Source organism: Diadema antillarum, unplaced genomic scaffold (genome assembly GCF_040938485.1).
Source record: "Diadema antillarum isolate AM-2024a unplaced genomic scaffold, OU_Dant_1.0 scf00000015, whole genome shotgun sequence".
Classification (NCBI taxonomy): Eukaryota; Metazoa; Echinodermata; class Echinoidea; order Diadematoida; family Diadematidae; genus Diadema; species Diadema antillarum.
The window spans coordinates 2,747,693-2,773,273 of record NW_027270904.1 but is presented as its reverse complement, the minus strand read 5'-3'; the positions used below and the strand labels follow the sequence as shown (position 1 = coordinate 2,773,273).

General features: G+C 40.8%; 2 protein-coding genes across 2 annotated transcripts; one reads left to right on the top strand and one right to left on the bottom strand.

The window, feature by feature from the left end:
* Positions 1-4,008: 4,008 nt before the first annotated feature.
* On the bottom strand, positions 4,009-12,656 carry LOC139723828 (uncharacterized). Its single transcript, XM_071635037.1, has 7 exons — positions 12,544-12,656; positions 10,882-10,916; positions 10,350-10,476; positions 9,542-9,642; positions 8,432-8,604; positions 7,632-7,786; positions 4,009-5,884 (listed from the first exon to the last, which is right to left on the bottom strand). The coding sequence occupies exons 2-7, from the start codon at positions 10,906-10,908 to the stop codon at positions 4,449-4,451; spliced, it is 2,019 nt and encodes a 672-aa protein (XP_071491138.1). The 5' UTR covers positions 10,909-10,916; positions 12,544-12,656; the 3' UTR covers positions 4,009-4,448.
* Positions 12,657-14,588: 1,932 nt separating this feature from the next.
* LOC139723817 (superoxide dismutase [Mn], mitochondrial-like) lies at positions 14,589-23,031 on the top strand. The gene is made up of 5 exons (XM_071635027.1): positions 14,589-14,758; positions 17,321-17,541; positions 19,057-19,173; positions 21,634-21,813; positions 22,381-23,031. The coding sequence occupies exons 1-5, from the start codon at positions 14,730-14,732 to the stop codon at positions 22,527-22,529; spliced, it is 696 nt and encodes a 231-aa protein (XP_071491128.1). The 5' UTR covers positions 14,589-14,729; the 3' UTR covers positions 22,530-23,031.
* The last annotated feature ends 2,550 nt before the right edge of the window (positions 23,032-25,581 follow it).

Sequence of the window (25,581 nt, the reverse complement as noted above, 5' to 3'; positions counted from 1 at the left end):
TGAAAGTTTGAGGAAAATTGGACAATCTGTTGTTTTGAATTTTTAAAGTTTCTGCACAGTCACTGCTGGATGAGAAGACTACAAAGTTTATGATGTCCCATGCATAGAATAATATTAAGAAAATATAAAGAGAATTTCACAAAAATTAATATTTTGAAAGAAGTACACATTCCCTTGACTTGTCATTGTAAGGGTAGTATCATGCAAAGGCAATATTACTCCCCCTGCCTTCCATGTAAAGAGGCATGTCAAGTGCTCTTTCATTATGAGAGAAAAGTGAAAATAAGTTAAATTTTTCTTTATATTTTCTTTATATTGTTCTACACATGTGACATCACAAGCTGTAGTAGTCTTCTCATCTTGCGATGGCATTACTGAAACTTCAAAAATTCGTAACTTTCGAACAGATTGTCTGACTTTCCTCAAACTTTCACTGATGTGTTCTATGAATATTGCTGCATTCTCTCAATTCACAAGTATATGAAGGTTGGGGGGGGGGGGGACATGTATGTTACATGTGACTGCCACTTTGAGATTCCTAATTCCAAGGTATCCCATTATCTAGGCTGTTAAAGCAATGGTCTGAATAACACTAGGACAAGGATCAATGCAATTTCATTTGCAGGCAGTACAGAAGAAAAAAAAAACACCAACAACAAGCAAAGTGTCACACAAATTAGTTAGTACAATGTACTGGTATCTTAATTTGAAAAGAACTTTGCATAACAGGAGAACAGTCTGTACTGGGCATGAGAATAATGTTGCTTATTCATTTGTTGTTAATGGCTGGACAAAGACATTTTGAAAGACGGTATTAAAGAGTGTACAATGTACTCAGGAGTATAAAACATGTCTTCTTCTGGAAACACTTTCCTGCCATTCCTTATCATTCCAATTCCAATTCCAATTCCAATTCCATTCCAATTAAACAGGGTTATTTCTCTAGATAATTTAGCCCTTTTCTCACTTTAGAGAGGAATGATAGTAAAGTTAAAGTTAGTTTGATAAGAAAAAGTAAAATTATGTAAGTACGACAGTGAAAATTTGATCAAAATTGGATGAAAATTGAGGAAGTTATGAAATTGTAAAATATTGCTAATTTCTGCAGAACAGTTCTGGTACAGTTGATATGAAGATGCAAATGAGTGAGCTGATGATGTCAGCACCTCACAATTTTCCACTGAATGTGGACACAAAAAAAAAAGACAAAAATTCAATGTTCCTGTTATTAAAGTGCAAAAAATGTTATTCCTGGTTGAATAACTTTAGATTGATGATCAGTTGAATTTGAGACTGGGGCATAATCATGCTTGAATGAAAACCTTGAAATTTTATGTACAAACTACATGGCAAGTTGTAATGGGAAGACATCATCACATCGATATTTGCATGATCATAGTGACTGTTCAAGAAGTGTTTTCTGAAAAAGTAGCAAAACTTAAAAATGTCATAACTTCCTTCTTTCATCCAATCTTGATCAAATTTTCACTGTTGTGCTCAGAAAATTATACAGGTACTCCTTTTCAGACAAACTTCCAACTGTACTCGAATTTTCCTGTTAACAAAGGGAAGTAGTTTTTCCTGGTTAAACTTATCACACAACATGCCTTGTGCTGCTTCTTAGCCTGTGACCCACGCCATTAGTGTATGAAAATGACCCATCATGGACCTTTCCAATTCATTCTGGGAGAAAGTCTTTACGCAAACCTGTGGCAGTCACCACAGTGCTTTTCTGAACAAATGGTAGTGCAAGCCAATCAGACTACATCATTCAGCACATTTCGAACATGATACAATACAAGCCACATGAATCTACATTTGTCGTGTCTGAAGTTGGGTTCTGCTCAAATGCGTCATCGAAGCCAATCTTCTCAAACCAGCAGTGCATCAGCCAACCTAGGTTCAACGCTGCGTCGCTGTGCTCGCTGGTGGTGGTGGTGGTGGTGGTGGTGGTGGTGTGCTGTAACCAGAGTGCATCATCGTTCCTCCATTAACCCTCTCAGGAGAGTAGCCTAAAAATGCTATTGATATTGTGTATGAACAAGCTGCGGACAGGAGTGGGGGACTCAAACTCTCCCCCATGATTCCTCCACAACAGACTTCTGACCCTTACCCTTGGCATTTTGAGACTTCAGTCTCAATGCATGCACTTGGTGAAATTGGGTGTGTGTTTTTTTTTTCAATCCACAAACACTTGGAAACTTTTCAGCTCTCAAAAATAAAAAAAATCATGTTGATTTATACACTTTATTTGCAGCTACACATATCACTTGTACAACGTATGTACCTCTCTCTCTTTCTCTCCCTCTCTCCCCTTCAATTCTTCACATCATCTCAAATAACTTGTTACCTCATTTTTCAAGCGATACAAATGTTATGCAAATATTATAAACATTCTGGTCTCCTACTCCCTTTGTGTGTGTGTGTGTATGTGTGTGTGTGTGTGTGTGTGTGTGTATTAACTGCAAACACATTTACAAAAAACCAAGACCCGCCAAGTGATGGCAAGTGCAATGTAGGCCTATAGATGGACCACTACCATGTAGTAAGTGGGACTGCACCCAACTGAGCTGCTATAATGTACTTATGTAGGTGAACAGTAGTGTCTGTTATACTAGATGATGCAAGTTAGCTAATGAATGGGACAGAATCTGGAGAAACTCAGGTAGATCTTACTGGTTCAATCACTGTTTAATTTGAAATGAGCTCCATATGTACGACATATTTCTACAAGTCACACACTTCCATAAACATACACACACACACACACACACACACACATCCAGTCCCTTTCTTGACAAATTACAAGTTTTTGGTAAATGCCTCACTGTCTTGGCTCGAAAAGGAGAAAATCATCCCAATGTCAAAAACAAAACAAAACAAAAATACGAGGATATCAACACTTTCAATTTGGTATTAAAGTCTCACAGTTTCCGGATGAGTACAGTTTATGGTAGGACAATACTGCATATTGTGTTTGCACAAATGATGTGATTAGCTGTAAAACAAAGAAACAAAATCAAAGAAAAAAAAAAACACCTTTCTCCACTTACCGGACTCAAGGAAACGCCTCTGACCATCATCATTGACTCTGAACTATGAGATTGTTCTACTTTGGCAATCAACGCCACTTGAGCCAGGCTGATTGCTTGCCGTGTATAATATGAGACAAACCTAAACAAGTACACTGTAGTCACTCTGGTGTATCTGACACCAAAGAGAATCTACTGACACAATGAATATGCAGCGACATGTTGGTATTAGGTTTATCAGTTTGGGGATAAATGTGGCGCCTGTAATACCACCCAACCTCTAGGGGGTCTTCCACAAGAGTCATCAAATAGGACGCTCACAATCAGAGACTCCAACCCAAAGCACCTTCTGATCTGGAGATTCTCCCGCCTGAAACCCCTAGCAAACGGGAGATTCCAAGTTGATGTGTGCTAAGTGCAAAATTCCCAGGGTTCTAGATGCTCTCTGGTGCTATCTAAGGCTTATTTTTGGCGGGAGATCTCCCGTCGAAAACGGGAGAGTTGGAGTCTCTGCTCACAATCCCACATTCCATTACAGAGGAGAAAAAAAAATGCCCTACCAGCATTTCAAAATCATTCTACAATCATACAGCGATTAACAGGACATTCAAAGTGCATAGTCATAATCACCTGTTTGGAGAGTTATCATACAAGCAACTTGAAGCAAGACTACCCACTGACTTCACACTGTAGACATGAATGAGTGACAGCATACAGCAGATACAGTACGGATAGAGAAATGGATAGGATATGGAAATGTTCACTTCAGGTAGACTGCATGCATACACAAATCTCTCGTAGGCGAACATACATGTAGAGACTTCTTTCCAAGATACTGTACTTTGTTCCAACCATATTAACATTTTAGTTATTTCAACATTTACCCCATTTCAAGAAAGTATATCTTTAACTGTATTTGTTGTCGAAATACTGCAAGCTTGAGAGAAACATCCCAATTTCAGCTGCCCCGTGAGTGATTCACTCATCTACGTAATTGGCAGTTACCTGGATGTCCTGAGCCCTAGGTCTAATGTAAAAAATAACAAGGATCTTCTTGCGATAGAAAGTATCATGGATTTAAAGCGAGACAATATGAACAACTGCTTGAAAGGGCAATATAAGTTGTATTATAAAAGAGCAAAGTGTAAAAAAGAGGAACTTGTTTTCCAAACCAGGAATTTCATAATGAATGCACCATACTTATCATCACGAGACAACCAAGAACTACTTTTTTGTGTGTGGACAGATTGCTACTGACTAAAAACTACATGCATTTTGTGTGAAATGGAAGTTGACCAGGTTAAAGCAGCTTCTTTTACATTTGTATACTTATTCATGGAGTCAGACTGTCTGTCATTTTCTTTGTTTAATATTCCATGCAGTACAGTAGGAGCAGTTTGTGTGACATGGCCGGGATTAGACGGATATCTCATCAGGGTTCGAGTTTGTGGATGGGACAGAGTTTTGAATTGTGCTGTCGTCATCCCCGCACTGTTCCGAGTCAACCCCCTCGTCTAAAGTGGGGCTTTCATCGTGACAGTTTGTACTCAAGGACTTGACAACAGAATCTGTCCTTGAGTGTTCCCCAGCTGGGACCCGGGGCACCTCATCATCCTCTCGAGGACTCGAGACACCACTATTCACATACTCCCCTGAATTTGACACACCATTATTATTATCAGTTGCCACCTCTTCAGATTGTCTGTCAGTGATATCGGACCCATTATCAAGACTGTTAACCTCTTCCTCAACAGCCTCATAAGTACTCGGGTCCTGGACCAAGGTGTTTCTTTCATTTTCAATGGAACGTTCAACAGACTCCCCCTCCCTCCCATCATCATTGTTTACGTAAAGCGGTTCTGCCTCACCGTTTTTCGCAGCCGAGTCGGCCACACTCTCGCGATGGTGCTCACCGTTTGTACTGAAATCAGGGGTCAGGGTTCCTGACCTTTCACCTATTCTTGAGCTGTCGTCCGTCTCTGCCTCTCGGACATCACCACATATGGTGCTGTCCTGAGACGAGTCGTCCAGTGGAGTCCTAAACTGTGGCTGCTCCTCCCCAATGTCGCTCCCAAGCTCCTCCTGCTCCTCCGGTTCCTCCCTGAAGCTAGTGCTATCAACCTCCTCCTCATCTGATATGCTCTCAGCTCCCTGGTTCTTCAAAGTCGATTCTGAAGTCCTCTCTGATGGCACCTCCTCCTCTGGGTACTGGCCGGCATCCCTCGATTCTGATGCCAGCTCTTCTTGTGGCGGTAGCTCTGTCCTGAACTCTACGTCAGCTACCCTATCACCTTCAGACGTCCTTTCATCCGCCTCTTCAACAGGGCTTGCAGGGGACGCAACGAAGTGGCTTGGGTTGGTCCATGGCTCTACAGACAAGCTGTCCTTGTCTGCACAAGTTGCAGTAACAGTGGTTGACTCTGCTTCCCCTCTTGTCGGAGATGCCACGGCTTCCCGACTGTACTCTGTAGTCCTCACAGCAGGAATTTGTCCAGGAGATGCTGGCTCTTCCTGATCCTGCTCTGTTGCTTCACCCTGTTCCATTGGCTCTGGACTCTGGTGCTCTTTTTCAACCTCTTCTTTCACACTGGGCTCTTCCTCCATCTCAATATCATTCTCAGGCTCATGTATGACAGCTGTGCAAGGCTCATGCGCTGCCGTGGGGCAAGGTTCTGCTTCCTTCTTTACTTCCTCCAAGATGGCTGGAGTCTCCAAAGCATTCGTGGGCTCCCCTTCGGACTTGAGTCGGGCGATCTCCTGTTGCTTTTCCTTGAGATCCTGCTGAAGAGCCAAGATGGTGCTCTGCATGCCTTCCCCTTCATCATTGAGCTGGATCACCATCTCATACATTTCTACGAAGAAAAACAGACAAAGCCTTGCCAGATTAAAATACAATTTCAACAATGACCAAAAAAACAACAACTAAACACACAAACAAACAAACTCAACCCTACGTGATTTGTACATTACCCCTCCCATTCTTCAGAAAGCATATGGGTATCAACACATTTCCCACAAGAGCATGTCTTGGAAATATTAATATTTCAACAGCTGGTAAGTCATACTGCTAGTTTATTATGCATTGTTGCATACACTTAACAGCATGCTGCCATATCAACCACAATTCTACTTCTAATTTTAATCAATAGATCCACAGTTTCATGTTTGAACGGAACACATGCATGCATGCACAATTCCATGTCTAACTCCCTGGAATATTTGTACTCTATGTAAGAATGTGAGATCTTCTGAAACTTATGACATTTTGATAAGGATTCAGTGCTCTACTTCCAGAGAGAAATGTAAGTTTGGGTAGTCTTGCAAGCAGCCTGGGAAAACAGTAATGGAATGGAAGCTGAAGGGGACACATCTGTGGCACACAGTATTACGTACAAATTCACGCTCACTCACACACAGAAATTCACACACATAACACACAAGATCAACCAATCCCAGCTGTTTTCCATCTTCTACTGCAGCAACCTCAAAGAGTGATTGACTATGGCTGTATTCTACAGGTCTGAAGCAGTATTCTATCACTGTCCTTTGCCACTTGCCCTCTGAGGGAGGTTGCAGTGCATTACCTCTTTAATACAGGAGCACTCAATATTCGTGCATCGAAACAACAAGGCATCTGGGAGATTTGTGTGTAATACATACACCTCAACCAGGCAATCAAATTCCTAAATCAAGATTTTTTTAATATAATTTGTCAGAATGTGAATAAATATTAAATATTTCAGGATGCTTCCTGCATAATCAGGGAGACTTGGCTTTTGTGCTTCTCAAGCCTTTCCCCTATCCCTCATACTGGTACCACCAGCATATTATATTATCCAAAATAATGCAGATCCAACCCTGCCCTAGCCTTTGTTAAAGACCTTCCTATTGTTTTGAAACGCTGCAAGAGAAGTGATCACAGGGTCATCACATGAGACAGAGACAAGTCACCAGCAAGAGGCAAGCCCCAGCGAGAGGGCCATTGAAGACCAGTCCAAATTTCTCAAATAACTTTCCTTAACACAACTGAATTACACAATCTTGCTATGAGTGATTGGTAGTGAACACTCACAACCAAAACAAGCAGGTCTGTTCAAAGAAGCTTGTTCATAATACAATTTGGGAGAATCTTGCAATTCCATTGGCTGAATAGACTAACTGATTTGGTCAGTGATTGAGTTGCTCAGTGGGAGTGATGCGCTGGTTTAAATAAGCTATCACCTGGCTCAGGGTAAATAGTAACATCTATGTAGACCTTCTTTGAAAGACCCATCAAGTTTACTTGTTTGGCTCCACCTCGCTTTGCCTGTGATTGTTGTCACTAACATTGTAAAATCAGAAACATTTGCGGCATGAATCTTTCACATGGAGTCTACAGTCTTTTCGCAGCATGAAACTTCCATGAATTGGAGCCGACATCCTTTTTCAACAGTATGAAACTTTCGTGAATTGCCACTTGCATTCAATGCATGGCATAGACAAAATTTTTCTTTTACAAGTCTTTGCTCCTCGCAAACTCACACAAGCGAATATTTCTGATTTTACAGTTACCATGCGAGAGACTTGTAAGGAGACTAGCTCCGCCCCCATCTCACTCACCATCCTGACTGCTCTTTAGCTCCTCGTTGATCTCCTTCTGGAGGGCCAGCTCAGCCTCCACCTGGGACACCTTGCCCTGAGACACCTGCTTGCCCAGCTCCTGGTTCTCCTGGATCAGGGTGCGGCAGCGGGCCATCAGACGCTTGCCCGTCTGGCTGCAGGGGCAGATGAGGGGGCAAGGGTGAAAGCAAGTGGGGGGGGGGGGGAGAGTTGAGAAGGAGGTATAGAATGTTAAAGTAAAACAGAATATACAGAAGAGGCTTATGTCCAACCAGGGAGCTTGGTCCAACGAATGCTTTCTTCCAAATCACATGAGAATTCATGAGGTATACTTCCTACTGATATGCCTAAACCCGAATAGTTTAGGTCTTGCTCTATTCTTGAACTTTCTTCAGTTATTCAGGGGCACGGATTAACTAATTTGCAGAAGAGATTAATTTTCTAGTCTCTTCATTTTTACTGTTAAGGGGGATATGTGTACCATATAATTTTATTTTCACCTCCATGGAAACATTCCAATTCAAGATAGTCAACACTGTTCAGGAAACAAGCACCTTTTTTTTTCTTTTATAGTAAGACAACTTTTAGGCATAGCTTTCTTTTGCTTACCCCTCCCCCTACCTTTATGTCTATTTCTCTATCTATCTACATTGTATCTATCTATCTATCTATCTATCTATCTATCTATCTATCTATCTTTCTTTCCATCATCTTCCTCTCTGCATAATGCCTTCTAAATCTTTCAGTATCAGATTGAGTTGACTTGGACAGGGCGTGGATTCTGCATCACTCCAAAGTACCTGTCTTGTGTGAACTTCCAGGCGGCCATGTCCTCGTGCGCTTGCTTCAGTTTGGTGTTGTTGTCCTCTAGTTCCCTCTTGAGGCGCTGAATGAGCAGGTTGAGGGCAGGGTCCACCATGGCCGACCGCAGCTGGGCCGTGCCTGCATTCTGTGTCTTGTCTGCCAGTTGGTTCTAGGGAGGAAGAGAGGAAGAGGATGTGAAGAGAATGGTGATTATGGAGGGCATACACCAACACCGACAATGACAATAGGGGCTTTTTGACTGCATGGATGTGAACCCCGTTTTCCATTCTCCCCAAATGGTTGCTGGCCAGTTGCCTTGTCTATCTTATCTGAAGCCATTTCCATTTTCAATTAATGGCATGACCGTACCCTTTATGAGGTTATGGTTACCCCCTTTCCCTCAACTCAACCCCTCCCCATCCAGCCATTTTACTATCTGATCATGTCTGGGCCCTGTCTTATAAAACTTGTGATAGAAATCAATCAATCACAAATCTTTTGAAAGCTGCAATCAATCGCAACCTGTGATTGATTGATTGCAGTTCTCCATCTTAATTTCAACCATAACTTTTTTATAAGATGGATTTGCATTCAATTGTGAAGTTGCGATTGATTTTGAATCAGTCACAAGTCTTTATAAGACAGGGCCCTGATCTCCAATCACGATATGAAATCCTTTATGGTAGCAATCTGACTTCTGGTACAAGACATGCTAATGAATGTTGAACATGCACATGGCAGTCTACAAATAAAATGTGAATATCAAAAGCTCCTTACTGTCTTTCTGGCACTAAGTTCCGGAATTCTCAAAGTAGAAACTCTATTTCATGAAGCCTTCTCCACATCCACAAAATTCTCTCTCTGGAAAAGATTGATGGTACCTATCTTACTGAAAAAAAATATTTGTTGACATCATGTTTGGAAAAATTTAGGCATTCTTTGACTTATGCATTCTATGCTCAGGAAAAAGGAGTATCAGTAAAGGAGTATCAGTATTCAATTTAACTTCAATTTACCGCTTAGGAATGGAGCTGAAGGAGAAGGAGAGGAAAAAAATACTGTAAGTTTTAATATTAGCATTAGCATTCATATCAGTCATTACTCACAGCTAGCTCATGGAGTTCTTGCTCCTTGGTGGTGAGCCTCATGACAAGCAGCTGCTCACGACGAGCGGCTTTCAGGTGGCGTGCCTTGTCCTCACCATCCCCTGGGGACAGAAAGAAACCGTTTATCATCACTGCTAGTATCACTGCCGAGTCGAATGGGATTTGTATGTTATGCATATCCCTCACACTTAGGCGACCCTGTACACAGTTTTTCACATTCTTGAGGAGTGATGTCGGTCCTCAGTGCTGATGTCGGTCCTCAGTGCATGACAGTGCTTAATGTCTTTCATACATTCTCGCTGGGGTGACAAGACCTTGTATCTTAAATTTTGGTGAAAATGATCTTTTTTCGATTAATCAGTCAGATAATTGGTTAAGTGATGCCCTGTCCAAATCCTAGCAGTCTTACCCCAAAAATGAAGCCATCACAGCATGTCAAAGGAAAGGCTTTTCCATTTGATACAGTGCTTCGGCTGTCATTTTTTTCTCTCTCTCTCCTGAACATTTGACATTTTGTAGATACGAGGTCTTGTCGCCAAAGCAACAATATGCAGAAGTTAGTTGGTCCATTCAGAGCAGTTTGCAAAGGATCTCACGTATTGTGGATTTCATCTGTATGTATGTGAGTAAATCAAAACTACAGGTCCAATCTACAGAAACAGGCACTAACGCAAATAACCTGAAGAAAAAACAACAACTAGGATATTTACTAATTCACCTCTTGGAGATAACTAGATGAAAAAAAAAAAGTATATAACAGCATGAGGTCACCAGCTTCATGCACCATATCACCCTAAACCTCCCTTACCACTGTTGCTCGGCCCTGATGTCTCAAGTTTGGCCTCTAGGTCCGCAATGTAGAGATCTTGCTTCTTGACGTACTCAAGGAGGTCAGCTTTTGAGAGGTTTTCTGTGTCGTCTTCAGAGAGTCTTGGCTATAAGAAAAAGGAAACGTCGTGAAAGGGGAAACAATCAGCAAGGAGTTCAGTTCCATTTTAGCATACTCTAAGATGTACATTTATAAATTGTGCTTGCTGTCATGAAACAGGGATATTGGTTCAATGTTGTTACTTTGAATTCTCCTAATTTCTGATTGACAAATCTGAAACCTTGTATGTGGTCTTAGGGCTTCAGGAAATAGCGTAAGGTCTGCCAGCAGTCACAGTATCTTGATTTGCAGGTTTGTTCTGCCCATTTCGGATGAAGACACATTTGAAAAACAGCCATGGACAAAGTTCAGGAAGTTTCTTTGTGATATTTTGGTAAACACTGTAGTAAAAATAAATAAATAAATAAAAAAATCAAAAATCAAAAACAAAAAAATACAGTCTGTACTTTACCCTCTTCCTTGCACTTTCCTCGGACATGATGCTGCCTGTAGTAATGAGATGAGATGCAGACACAAATTAAGCAACTGATCATCAGATTCTGTTATAATATACATGTACAACGTCTGTATATCATCACATGTACATTGTGTACATGTACAATGTACAGTAGGTCCTCTAGAGTATTCTATACACATGTTTAAAAGAGAAAATTGCTGTCTGTAGATACTGTGTCTGTAGAACAATGCAGCTGGCAAAGCTAGCATACAGTAGTAAACTTTTAATTTGTTGACTTCAAAAAAATCTTCTCATATTTTCAAGTAATTAGTTGTCAAGTATCGTACATTTATGTACATAAGCACACTTTAAATATCGAAAAAAAAAGGTTGTGCAAATGCTCACTTCTAACTACATGTACTCAGTTAGCAAAACATTCATAAGACAACAAAATATGTGTACAATGTACATACAATGTGCTGTGGGCCTGCAACATGTAAACACTGCCATGGAATAGAAGTTATTTTGGTAACACAAACAATCACTTTGTATTTGATGTTCCATTAGAAATCAATGTAAATTGCTGACTAGCATTGCACTGATGCTTGCTAACTAGAAGACATGGAAAATTATTCATTTATAAATTTAATGTTTCTAGATCTATGTATGATATGCATTTGACTACAATGTTACTCTTTTATAGACTAATGTTAGGTAGGTTCATTTAAAGGCTTGAAATTGAGATTCTATGCTCTTATAACATTCTCTCAGTCACTCAGTCATCAAACTTCACAAAGGGCTATCTCACTCACTAGGATCGGAGTACAACTGTACTGCATACCGATAGGAGTTCTAACATTACTTCTAACGTTACAATGCAATGACAAGCATGGAATCTTGTTCCTTGTCTTATTAACAGAAAATGATTCTACATAAAGTAGAATCTAATCATAATGTTAGATTTGTTTATTAAAAAATAAAAATCAAAGTTAACATCACAATTGGTGTTTTATCGAATCTAGATTTTCATCAACTGCTGCATGCTGGCTGTAGTGTAAATAAAAAGTAAGTTGTCAACCACATGTCATTGTCATTGATGATTGAATTGACTATTTGAATGAATGGTGGCGAGACCAGTGAGCATCGCAGCGCATCATCACTTGCTGTGAAACTGACCTGTGGGTCGTAGAGTTGAGTAATTTAGGCCCAGCCTACATTGTAGTAGGGCCTCAACTTGTACTACGCATGTGTGTAGACCATTCTCCTCTGTCTAACTTGTTACTGTTCTACACTACAGACACAGTACAGTAAGACGTGCTCCACTGATTGTCTGACTGAGATCTGACATTAAACTGGGGGAGTGTATGGCCACTTTACCTTTACTTTCCTGCTATATCCACTATATCTAAACCGGCATATAGGGTCTACAGTCCACTTCCCCGGTTGGAACATCTACCGTTGCGTTACGTTACTAGATACTACATCCTGCATCTACACGATCGAGCTGAACGACGCTAATGCTACTGTAGTACTGTACACCGGTACTTTCCCCATAGGTTAACATGCAAAAATGGCGGATCAAGCGGGTCTTGCACACAGGTTGCACGATCGCATCTACCTTTTTAAATGCTTTCTACACGAACTCTGATGAATAACTACATGAAATCAATGCCTTACCTTGTAGTAGTCCTCCTAGCAGCTGTGATTTTTGTGATGGTTAATACACTTTGACTTGTAAAAATTCTCGAATTTCTTCGTCGGCATTCATCACGAAGGTTACCATGTGCATTAGAAAAGCACACTACTACAATTTCACATCTTCGAATGTGCAATTGCATGCGCTATGCATGCACGATACGATACGATACGCACCGCACAGATTTGACGCGGGTTCTCGCTGTGTACACTGTCTTGTACTACACATTAGCAAAGCTTGGCCGACATGACCGGATTTGCGAAATCTACCATGGTTCGGAAAAACTCACGCTACCAGCCCATTCAGATCACGCAATCCGAGGTATGCTATTCAATATTCAGCAGTTTAATTGGGCCTATATGCATGGCTCGACACTAACTTTTTTGTTTGGTGGCCCGATGGGGCCACCAAAATCCTAAATTTCAAATTTTTGGTGGCCCGAGAGAAAAATTTGGTGTCCCGAAAAAAAAACAATAAAAAACATTAAAAGTCCTTTTTTTTAATGAGTCAAATATTTAAGATTTATGATAGTAAGAATTAGAAGTTGGACATATCTACTCATAAATAAACTTCAACAAACTTGCAACACTCACTCTCAGGCATTCATTCAGTCCTTTTCATCCATCCTTTGAACAAATTTAACTGCTAATTTCGGCGCAAAAAGTTAGGAATTTATTGACATACTTTTCAAAAAATTTTGGTGGCCCGAGGCGGGCCACCAAATTTGCCCTTCTTGAAATTTGGTGGCCCGACTTTCATTTTTGGTGGCCCCGGGCCACCGGGCCGCCGTTAGTGTCGAGCCCTGCTATATGTATATCTAGGCCGACGACTATAAAGGAAAACACAAATGCCGATCAATCCCCACTGTGTAAATATAGGCCTATTCATGCAAAAGCATAAATCAAGAATTATATTTTATTTGTTTATGTGAATACTACGTAAAAGCAGCTGGTGGCCCCTTTCGGGCCTGCTTGAAGTCTTTAAATCTGAAATCTGATCCGTAAGAGACATTATTAGTGGCTCAAAATAAAGGTAAGAGAAACACTTTTGAATGTTGGTTGCCTATTTGGACAACCAAAAGATACATTTCTGGCCCGACACCAACTTTGAGTTGTCCCGAGCCACCGGGCCGCACCACTTTCAAGTGTCGACCCTGTGTTATAGCATGAGCCCTAGATACGAGAGTGACCAACATATAGAGGCCCATATTTTGAGTTCCGTCGCGTGCAGAGGAGTGATTTATCACACAAACCAGTCGCTGTAAAAGACATTTTTATTTCTTTTTTTCCCCCTCCTTCGAACCTTCTCTCTCGACCCCCCCCCCCCCCCCTTCATTTTTTTCTGGGCTTTCTTTCTTTCTTTCCGTTTTTTTTTTTTGTTTTGTTTGTTTTTTGCTTCTAGATGTTTCCTTACAGTCTCTTTCGTGTCTTTAGGTTTGTCTGTCAAATGAAGATCATGGAAATGAGTGTCATCACCAGATCAGGAAAAATAAACTGTTTTTGTAATCATGTGACAGAAATATTGAGTTTTCTGTTTCTGTTCTTCAACTCGCATAAACTTGAAACAAGAAAGTCGGGTGCTGATTAGCATATAAAATGCACAGGATTTTAGGGCAATGTCGCTATGATATAGAGATAAATGAATATTGAAGAACCTTTGTTTCTGATTAAAGATTGGACATCATTTTTCCTCTCAAAGAGCGAACCCATGGCTCCGTTTTGATTCCTATAGGCCTACGGGTATTATTTTTCTCAACAGCTATCTGCATGCTCCCGTCTGAGTGCCATCCCGTATAGAGTATTGGTAGAAAGAGAAAACTGGGAAAAGTCGACATTAGTAGTACGCTTATTCTAATGTCAGCACGAGTGGGCGTAGTTCCATTTCACGTGGTGATGCTACTGTCAGTACTGAACAGTGTGGGTGATGCCGTTTGCCTTGTGTTGTGTTAGGAGCTGTACTACACAACAACAAACCGCATGCATGCATGCGCTGCGCTGCTTTCCCTGAAAGTGTAAAGGAACTTGACTTGGCCAGGTACTGCATGCACACTGGTGTTGCGGAGGATCGCCAACTCGAAATTGACGAAGCGAATTAAAGCCAGCGGCAATCTCTTTAAGTACGACGTGTGTTTTGCATGAGGCCTGACGACTTCTGAGAGATTATCGACATGTTGGCTCAAGCAACCGCTGCAGGAAGGTAAGAAAATGTATGATGTTGTACAAAACGATGATGAGAAGGCAGAATATAAACGGCGCAGTGTATAGTGGGTCGAATGATACCGAGGCAAGTCGGTAGAAATGTCTGGCAGCTTGACTGAGTATGACCACCTCCATTCAGGTAGTGTAGATCTAACATAGACATCTATGTGATATGTATGAGTTATTATGAGTGCGTTGAACTACCCTGGATTTGAGGCCGACGGTACCTCGCTCATACAGCTCGGATAGCCTGCTGACCTGTGAGTGCTGGTGTTGAATAGTAGGCCATGGCTAGCTAGGGCATGGCCCATGTTTGATTTACCTTTATCACGTGTTTATTTACCTTGATGTTGGGCATAAACTAAAGTATACTGGACTTATTTGCCCCTCTGCATCCTCTTGACTCGTTGAGTCTTGCTGCAATTGTTATTTGCTCTACAAATTTGCATGCGTAGGGCAGGAGCATCATGGGAATTTAGTATCCGGGTCATAACAGTTGAATTTATGTTTCCATGACTTTTCCAGATTTGATTTGAAGGTGTTGATGACTTCAGGTGGTAGGCTGTTCCATAAATTAACTACTCGGTGTGAGAAGTTCCTTTGTCTTACATTTGAGTTTGCGTAGGGTTTTCTTAGCTTGAGTGTGTGACCTCTTGTCCTGGAATGTGTATATCTAAATTGCTGGAAGAAATCTGAGCTATGCAAGTCATCTAGGCCATTCACTGAACGTCTGGATCATATCTGCTCTGTGTCTCCTATATGACAATGTTGGGAAACCCAGTTTGATGTTTAGGTCAATACGGCCTATTTTACTAATAAACCCGTTCAGTTGTGTGTCTACAAACTTTTGGTTAGTGTATTCAAACTCGGTAAGCTTAAGTACAGAATCAATGTGATACTGATAGACTCTTCTATTCCTCTTTTTATTTTGTTTTTTCTGGAATCCAGTATAGAGGGTCTATATCATGATGCAATGTAGGCCCACCCCATTTATGCAACTTTGTCACTTTAATAATATCAAGCAGTATTCATAGCTCCAGGGATCTGTTCCTCTCTGACTCTTTCAAGGAGGGGGTACAAGAGAAAAGCCTCTTGATTAGTCTTTAGTCTTACCATGTCAACGAATGTGGGAGTAGATTTATATGTAAACAGTTTCAAGTCTAACCTAATTTCGTAGAGAGGTTCTGGAGTCAAGACAAGAACAAATATAAACCCAAAGGGATATCTTTTTGTCCATGCAATACAATTTCTGCACAGCGCACATAGTGCCTAACAAAAAGAGATTAATGTCATGTAATGACGACACCGAGGGGCAAATAAGTTGTGTTTAACTTTACGCCCACTTCCAAGGTATGTTATCCAAGGTATGTAATATACGGTAAGGCATGTCAAACATATGTCTTGATGAGGGGGTTATTTATTTTACAGACAACAGCTTAGATTGTTTTAATAGAACCAGCGGAAGTCCGTTGCGGTAAGGCTGCAAAATATGGTGCACAAAGATCATCACACCACATGTACGTGTATGTATGTGCTCAGCAAAATACATTACAAAGTAATACAACTTACATACAACAGTATCAAATCAAAGTTATTAAGCAGGGCTCGACACTAACTTTTTTGTTTGGTGGCCCGATGGGGCCACCAAAATCCTCAATTTCAAATTTTTGGTGGCCCGAGAGAAAAATTTGGTGGCCCCGACAAAAAAAACAAACAGTAAAAAACATTAAAAGTCCTGTTTTTTTTTTAATGAGTCAAATGTCTAAGTTTTATCCAGTCATATAGTAAGAATTGGAAGTTGGACATGCATCTACTCATAAATAAACCTCAACAAACTCGCAACACTCACTCTCAGGCACTCATTCAGTCCTTTTCATCCATCCTTTAAACAAATATAACTGCTAATTTCCGGCGCAAAAAGTTACGAATTTGTCATACTTTTCAAGAAAATTTGGTGGCCCGAGGCGGGCCACCAAATTTGCCCTTTTTTGAAATTTGGTGGCCCCGGGCCACCGGGCCACCGTTAGTGTCGAGCCCTGTATTAAGTCTAGGTTGGAAGGGAAAGAAAGTGATAGAGAAGAGAGGAGTAGAATGTCAAAGGTTACAATTTCACCATAAAGATATCAGTGTCATTTTATCACATGTACTGTACTGTCCTATTAAATGAAAGAAAGATATTATTCAGAGGTGTGAAGGTTCAGGTGCGAGTTTCTTCACTTTGTCTCCCTCTACAAATTAAATTTGTTAAGATCGCAACTGCTGATCTGTAAATTAACAAACATGTCGGACACAGATCAGCAGTTGTGATCTTAACAAATTTAATTTGTCTCAGAGGGAGACAAAGTGAAGAAACTCACAACCTGTACTGTCCTATTGGTAGTATATTTGTGGTATTAAGGAATGTATGTAAACATTATTAGTGTGTTTTGCTTATTGTATGAAATAAAAACAGCTGATGTTGATTTCACATAGAAAAGAAGGGACAAAAGGGGAGTGTAAGACTTTGGGTATTTGCCATGGTTTGTATGAAATTAATTTTTTAGTGCACTTTTGTCAGCAGAACCCTGCTTGGTCCATCAAGCACCAGGATTCTGTCAAGATGCATGACTCCTACGGCCTGCCAGTCCCTCCACACACTCCCAGAACTTCCCTATGACTACGGCGCACTGGCCCCGGTGATCAGTGGCGAGATCATGGAGCTACACCACAAGAAGCACCACGCCACCTACGTCAACAATCTGAACGCAGCTGAAGCTTCGCTGGAGGATGCATCAGAGAAAGGTAGGTGGCATGAATACAAGTTTCCACAATGTGTTCAGATACTGTGAAAGTGGAAATTTATGCAGTGTGGGAATTTTTGGGCATTGAAAGTAAAAACACATGAATATTTAGTCCGTCATATGTTTCATTAATAAATTCTTGGTTCCATGGAATTAAAAACACACTAAATTCATCTCACCCAGCTGAGTGTGAAAAAAATTACTTGCGCATAAATAACCACTTTTGCAGTACAGTGTACTACCATAACAAAGTCCTTGGGAAGGGTAGTTTTCTTTTGTTATAACAAATTTCACTATTATATCCGAACAGAAAAGCATATAAAGATATATCATTATACTTATAGATGATAATTTTTATACCAGAATTTTGATTTTGTTCTAACAAGATTTTCATTATTACCATGCTCATCATCAGCATTGTATGTTTTGTGTGTTTCATCTTATGTACCTTTATGTGCTTAGACACTTTGCTGTCACTTACCATGTTTTTTTTAAATGAGATCAACCTTCATATAATTCCTTTAAACTTGACCTATTAGACCGTTTCTCTAATGTATTCAAATTTTATGCATGCATTGTTCATAAAGGATTGCCTTTAACCACAAAACTTGGCAGAGGCTCTTGCCCACAACTGATGAATGCCAGGTGAATTCCTACATAAGAAATTTTGTTGGAGGGAGCTGATGAACGAAATGGTTTGTTTCTTGGCTGTAGGTAAAGAGACATCCATGAATTTTGATACAATATAGAAATGGTCTATTGTGTTTAGCCAGTCCACATGGGCATACAATATGCCTCAGTCCAAAAGGGGACCATGTTGGCACAGTCTGGATGAGGTCATCTCTGTTCGTTAACAATTAGTGCCCAGACATCTGTGCAGTTTTTGGCACAGAAAACACTCCAGCAATAGTGGCAATGGGCATACAAAATACGGTGAGGGTTTAAGACGAAAGACATATCATAATACAGTGGACTCCTATTATAATGAAGTCCTTGGGACCGGTAGTTTTCTTTCGTTATATCGAAATTTCGTTATAAACAAACAAATTAACAATAAAAAACAAAGAGAGGATAATGTTGCGGTCTGTATTTTTACTTTGTTGTATCAGAATACTTCGTTATAACCGTGTTCGTTTTTACTTCGTTATAACCGTGTTCGTTTTAATGGGAGTGCACTGTACGTCACATGCACTATGAAGTATCTCGTCTATGTCATCGTGCTATCGGAGGGGTGGGGAACTGAACGGGGACCCTGCTCTTTAAGTTCATGGTAAAGAAAAGAAATGGGATGGGGAAGGAAAAGAAGGAAACCATTCATTTTTGAAGGCTCCAACCCCTTATTCTTCACTGTCAAAGGAGGGGAGAGGGTTATGATTATGGCACAGTAAATTGATGTAGCCTGGTCCCCTTGGGTCAAGTACACATGTACTCTATGATTAGACTGGTTAGGACTGACTGTAACTTTGACTTTAATTCTCCCGTCTCTCTCCCTCATGCACCTATTTCTTTGGACCAGGTGACATCAATGCCATCATATCCTTACAGCCAGCTCTGAAGTTCAACGGGGGAGGCCACATCAACCACTCAATCTTCTGGAAGAACCTGTCACCAGAGGGCGGTGGAGAACCCTCAGGTATGCTGTATTGGGTGCAAGCTGTGTCTCTGCTGTGTTTTGTTTTGTTATGTTACCTCTGCCAAGGAGGTTATGTTTTTTTTAACAGCATTGTTTGGTTTTTCTGTCTGTCTGTTTGTAAAATAACTAAAAAAAAAAAGATAATGAACAGATTTGGATGAAATTTTCAAGAAAGTTGATAATCACACAAGGAACAGATGATTGAATTTTTGTGGTCAGTGATCCGAATCACCATCTGGATCCAGAAATATTTGTGAATTTTTGTAAGGATTCTTTATCATTGGTAGGGTTCATCATTAACACTAGATGGCGCGCTTGCTAGAGGCAGCAGTGCCTGGTCAGCTGATAGGGTATGTTTTCACAATCAAGGAATCTAATGATGCAGATGGTATAAATGTAGGATTATGATACAGGGTGTTAATCACAATATGGGTGAAAATGAGCTGCTTGGCCCTCCCAGTGTCCTCCAATTGCTTTTCTGGTTTTGTTAGCTCACCTGAGCCAAATGCTCAAGTGAGCTATTGCTATCGCTCTTCGTCCGGCGTCCGGCGTCTGGCGTCCGGCGTCCGGCGTCCATCGTGCGTAATTTTTTTACATTTTCGTCTTCTTCTTGAGAACCCCATGACCAATTTTCACCAAACTTGGCAGGTAGCATCCCTAGGGGGATAGGATCTCAATCTGTTCAAATGGGCACCATGCCCCACCTGGGGGGGGGGGGGGGCCTTCAAAGGGGCCCAAACCCCCCAAAATTAAGGAATCTTAAAAAATCTTCTCTAGAACTAGAAGTGATAGAGCAAAATACTATGAGTTGGTACATTGATGACTTAGTTTCAAGTTTGTTCATGGCAGAATCAGGGGTGCCCCCCTTGGGACCTGGGGAAAGGGGGTGGAGAGGGGTCATGGGGCCCAAATTGTACATTTTTATCTTTTTCTTGAAAATGCCATGATGAATTTTCACCAAACTTGGCAGGTAGCATCCCTGGGGGGATAAAATCTCATTCCCATCATATGGGCACCATGCCCCACCTGGGGGCCCCAGGGGGGGGGGGCCTAAATTGGGGCCTAAATTGTAAATTTTCATCTTTTCCTTGAAAACCCCATAATGAATTTTCACCAAACTTTGCAGGTAGCATCCCTAGAGGGATAGAATCTCAATTCCATCAAATGGGCACCATGCCCCACCTGGGGGCCCCCAGGGGGGCCCAAACCTGCATAGTCCAACATTCTATAAAGTACAGTGTACCTTGCAGGTATTTTTACTAGTGTGATGGAATGTGCAAATGGACACCATGCCCCCAGCTCTCAAAGCTACCCCACCACAAGTTTCCAGTGTTCTCAGGTAAGAGTCTGCCAGAATGCATGGAAGGTGAACTTGCGATACTCAGGTGAGCGCAAGACCCCCTGAGTCTCTTGTTTTCTCTTGTTTTGTTTTAGTCATTCTGTCCATATACATGTATGTGTACACCCATATTTGTAGTGTGCTGATGAAGACAAAACTACTACATGTAAGTGTGACTTTGTATGCTATGCTGTAAATGTGGAATATTTTAGGTGTAGAAATTGTTGAATTGTTGACATTGATGAATGCAGGCAAACATACACATATACAGAGCTAATGACTGTTCTTGTAGATGTATACCTAGGCTGTGTGTGAGTACTCAAAAGCAAACCAAAGCGAACCAAACGGACTGCATCATACCGTACCGCACTGTACCATGCCAGATTGGGAGCTTTCAAGTACTCTGTGAGAAAGTGTTCCTTATGAGTTGTTTTTGGACTCAAATCAGAGGATTCACATGTTTTGTAACAACAGGGTCGTGCACCTGGCATGCTTACGCTACATACAGGTGTCCCAAACAAAAAGAGTCATCTGTTCGCATTATGATGTCAGAGACTCCAACCCCAAGCACCTTCTGATCTGGAGATTCTCCCGCCCGAAACCCCTAGCAAACGGGAGACTCCAAGTTGATGTGTGAGAAGCGCGAAGTTCCTAGGGTTCTAGATGTTCTCTGGTGCTATCTATAAAGGCTTATTTTTTCAACATACGATAGCAATAAGTAAGAAATCCTTTCCACCGGGAGACACAGAGCCAGGGCGGGAGAAATCAAATCTCAAACGGGAGAATGGGAGATTTTGCAAAAATGGGCTTTCAGTGGGAGATCTCCCGTCGAAAACGGGAGAGTTGGAGTCTCTGTGATGTAGTGCATGTTACATGCATTCTTCTCACGCGAACTTCTGGTACATTATGGTATACTGGTACTTTTGGATCACATTGGGAAGTGGTCCACATTTAGTTCCTCCACAATTGGCTCAGCACTGTTTGGTACAGTACACTTTTAGGAGCATTCGAGCACTCTGGTGCAGGTATGGTACAGTACGGTATGGTAAGCTTTAGGAGAGAGCTCAAACACACCCTAAGACTGTGTAATGGTGGTGTGATTGGTTGATCTTTTCCTCCAGGTGAACTAGCGAATGCCATCAAGAGGGACTTCGGTTCATTTGACAGCATGGTGACCAAGCTGTCTGCAGCTACCATCGCCATCCAGGGTTCCGGCTGGGGTTGGCTGGGCTTCAACAAGGGTACAGGGTCCCTCCAGATTGCCACGTGTGCCAACCAGGATCCTCTCCAACCAACGACAGGTGTGCAAACTGAAGACATTTTCTTTTCTTCTTATGTTCTCTAACACCTGTAAAGATGGAATATATTTGCCTGAGAGTTCATAACAGTAGCATTAGAAACTTTGTTAAACTTTAGATTGCAGGAAATAGGGATACAAGTGAATGCAAGAACTAGACATGTGACAGCATACAAAAAAGAAACAGTCAAAAATGACAACATTTTAGTAAACATGGTCTGCAGCAACTGTTCTTGATTTTGTTTTGTTTTTTTTTTGGGGGGGGGTTACAATATTTCTTAGCCCATTTGATGAAGAATATATGGAGATTACTTGTAATCATCGTTGAAAAAGAAAATATATCGAGTTTAAAAAGAAACAGCAGACATGGGAAAAATCTGATTGACTAGAAAGTGTAATTTGTATCTAAACAGGGTGAACTATAAGAAGACAGATCTGGCTGTTCAGTAGTACAGTGGAACCTTGTGATAATGAGGATCGTGTACAAAGAAATGATGTGTTGACTCTTTTTGTTGAGTCTTTTTGTCCCTATTTTGTTCTGTTTTTATTTTTCCCCCGTAATATTTCTCAGGTCTGATTCCACTGTTTGGCATTGATGTGTGGGAACATGCCTACTACTTGCAATACAAGAACGTCCGTCCAGACTACGTGAAGGCAATTTTCAACATTGCCAACTGGGATGACGTGGCAGCAAGACTTGGCGAGGCAATGTCCAGTTAAGGTGTGGATCAGGGCTTCCTCCATTTGACTCGACAAATTCTCTGTGTTTGTTTCTTTCTTTCTGATTTTCAGTTGTAAAATATATTTTATGATTGTCATACAGTGTATTTTCTTACGGTCAGTGTGATGTTTGTGAAGAGGTTTTATTCGATTTCTCTGAGAAAAGCACCAGCACCATTCAATCATTGAACCTGTGCAGCAGCCTGCTGTTGGTAAACACCATGTCTGTTGGGATTGTGAAGTGGTTCCAAAATGGTTCAAAAGTGTGTCGCGGTGTCCCAGCAAGTAGCAAGCAGGTATTAAAAACCGCTTGATCTTGCCATCTTACAGAAGGAATTTGGATTCCCTTCAGTTAAAGCTACAAGTGATCGTTGGCTGTCTGTGTGCAAGCACTGACCGATCTTCATTCTGAATGTGTCTGAATGAGGAAACTGTGTGACCAAGCCTACTGCCATATAGAGGAAGGTATAATGTTTCCATATATTTATTCTTCTGTGGAGGAAATGGGTACGTACAGATACCATGATTTCAGTCGATCAAATTCATGAATTTCTTGATGTTGCTTATGAAGTGTTACCCACACAGGTATTGGGGATAAGGGTTATGATAAAGAAGTGGTTAATGTCACATGGGTGTGTTCTGCCTTGCAGAGTTGATAACAATAAAAATGTTTTTCTCTAAAGTTCATGTCAAGGGATGTGTATATCCAACCAAAGTACTGGAGGGAGAAGATTGAAGTGCTAGTCTATCTGTATGATTTCTCAAGGGGTTCCACGCCATCAAACACTCTCTTTTTAACTCTTTACTATCTTCTGTATCTGTCCATGGTTTTCCTCTTCTTCAGATTTTAAGATTTTGAACAGATAATACTTCTTCACCGGGAATGTGGTACATGTACATCTGAAGCATGATTAGTTCTTCCGTTCTATGGTATGATCCAAGAACTTAAAAGCAGTGTTATATGTCCATGTAATTACACTATTTGTGATGATGTCATGAATAAGATATGGTACAGTGTGCATAACTGAAATTAAATTCAGCCAAGAAAGGGGCAGTATGCCAGGATATACAGTTTGTGAAGCATAGAGTTTGACTCAGTCTATTCTCCTCTTGGCTTATAAGAAAAAAGGGTAGAAACCAAGTGTGATTGAATCGCAAGTATATCGTGTACCTGTATACCACGTGTGTATTTGCCTTTGATAACTGACTGATAACTAATGTAAGATGCATCATACAAGGCACTTACAAGAGCTGTGCTGATGTGTGCGTGGTTTTTTTCCATCCATTGATTATGCAAGTGTGAGTACATGTACATCTATTTGACATGGCTTATTGATGACTTCACTTTTATCATGTACTACTGTGAGAAAGTGATGAATAAAGACATATCAAGAAAACATACAATGTTCTGGAGTAATGATATGCTTGTTTGTTTGTTTAATTTTTCCATCTGAGAAGATGGCTGGATAGCCCATTCAGCTGCACTAGTTGGTCTTCCATGGGGTCCAGTTGGATGTGGGGTGGGACCACATCACCAGGTTATACACCCTGCTCTTTGCTTTTAATGAATGAAGTGGGATTGTTACCTGCATGAGTTGTGACTCTCACACACTGGACCTCCATTTAATGTCCTATCCGAGGGACAGAATGTTTTGCCTCTTACTAGAGACGGTATGATTACACACAACATTGCTTGTTGAGACTCGGGCATCGAACTGGATGGCACTTGCACACTCATGCATTGTTAGTTAAAGGGACATTCCAGACGATTTTCATAATTTCACATCATGTAGTACATAAATCGACAACTCCATGTATTGGTTTGTGGAATTCATTGTGGTTCTTGAGCAGAGAAATAATACTTTGAAAAATCTTAAACAAATTACACTGAACAAGGATGATGACATAGGAGGTTCACATATTTCAGAAATGTAGCAGTGTAATTTCATTACAATACTGCTTGCTTGTGAGTTCACCTGTGGTATAATCTATGCATGCCTTCTTCTTTTGTTCTGCTTCCTTGAGCCCCAACCCATGCATTCTCATGGTGACTCTGCCATGTCATCGTCCTTGTTCATTGCAATTATGTTTTAAATTTTGAAAATATTCTTATTCTTCATCCCAATTATCACAAATTCTGAAACTCTGTCCTCAGTACAACTAATTTATAGTCGTTCAAATGTAAAAATCTGAAAATCATCGGGAGGTCTCCTTTAAAGGAAACCAAAACCCAAAGAGCAATGTGGATTGAGTGAAAGCAGCAACATTAGTATGTATAACATATCAGTGAAAGTTTGAGGGAAATGGGACAATCGATGCAAAAGTTATTAATTTTTTAAGTTTTGGTGTTGTAATCTCTGGATAAGGAGACTACTAGAGTTCATGACGTCATGTGTGGACAACAACACAGTATAAAGAGAATTCCACATAAATGCATTTTCATGAAAATTACACGTGCCATCAACTTGATACTGACATATGTGAAGGGTAGTAATTCCCCCTGCTTTCTGAAAGTGGTTAGTCAAGTGCTCTTTCATTACGCTAGAAAAGTGAAAGCATGTTGAATTTCCTTAGTATTTTCTTTATATTGTTGTCCACACATGATATGTCATGAACTCAAGAAGTCTCCTTATCCAGTGGTTCCAACACCAAAATTTTAAAAATTCATAACTTTTGCATTGATTGTCCGATTTTCCTCAAACTTTCACAGATGTGCTCTAATAACAATGTTGCTGCTTTCACTCAATCCGCATTTCTCTTTGGATTTTGGCTTTGTAATGAGCAGTTATCCAGTGTGGTACCCTGTAGCAAGGATCTTTTCAGGAATCTCAATATACATGTACGTACGTGTAGTTTACATCGTGTTGTGATGAATCAGGGGCGGATCCAGGGAGGACCGCAACCGGCGCACCCCCCCCCCCCTTTATTTTTTGTTGAAACAAAATAAATAAAAAGAAAAAAATGGGGGAGGGGTGCATGCGCCCCCCTTTAATTTTGTAAACGCGCCCCCTCTATACGGAATTCCTGGATCCGCCCCTGTGAATACATAAGA

Coding starts and splice junctions, on each gene's coding strand:
- LOC139723828 (XM_071635037.1), bottom strand. CDS start 10,908: ATGTCCGAGGAAAGTGCAAGGAAGAGG. Junction 8,605..9,541: donor AAGAACTCCATGAGCTAGCT/GTGAGTAATGAC, acceptor CTTCCTCCCTAG/AACCAACTGGCAGACAAGAC. Junction 5,885..7,631: donor GCTAAAGAGCAGTCAGGATG/GTGAGTGAGATG, acceptor TTTTCTTCGTAG/AAATGTATGAGATGGTGATC.
- LOC139723817 (XM_071635027.1), top strand. CDS start 14,730: ATGTTGGCTCAAGCAACCGCTGCAGGAAG. Junction 19,174..21,633: donor GGGCGGTGGAGAACCCTCAG/GTATGCTGTATT, acceptor CTTTTCCTCCAG/GTGAACTAGCGAATGCCATC. Junction 21,814..22,380: donor TCCTCTCCAACCAACGACAG/GTGTGCAAACTG, acceptor AATATTTCTCAG/GTCTGATTCCACTGTTTGGC.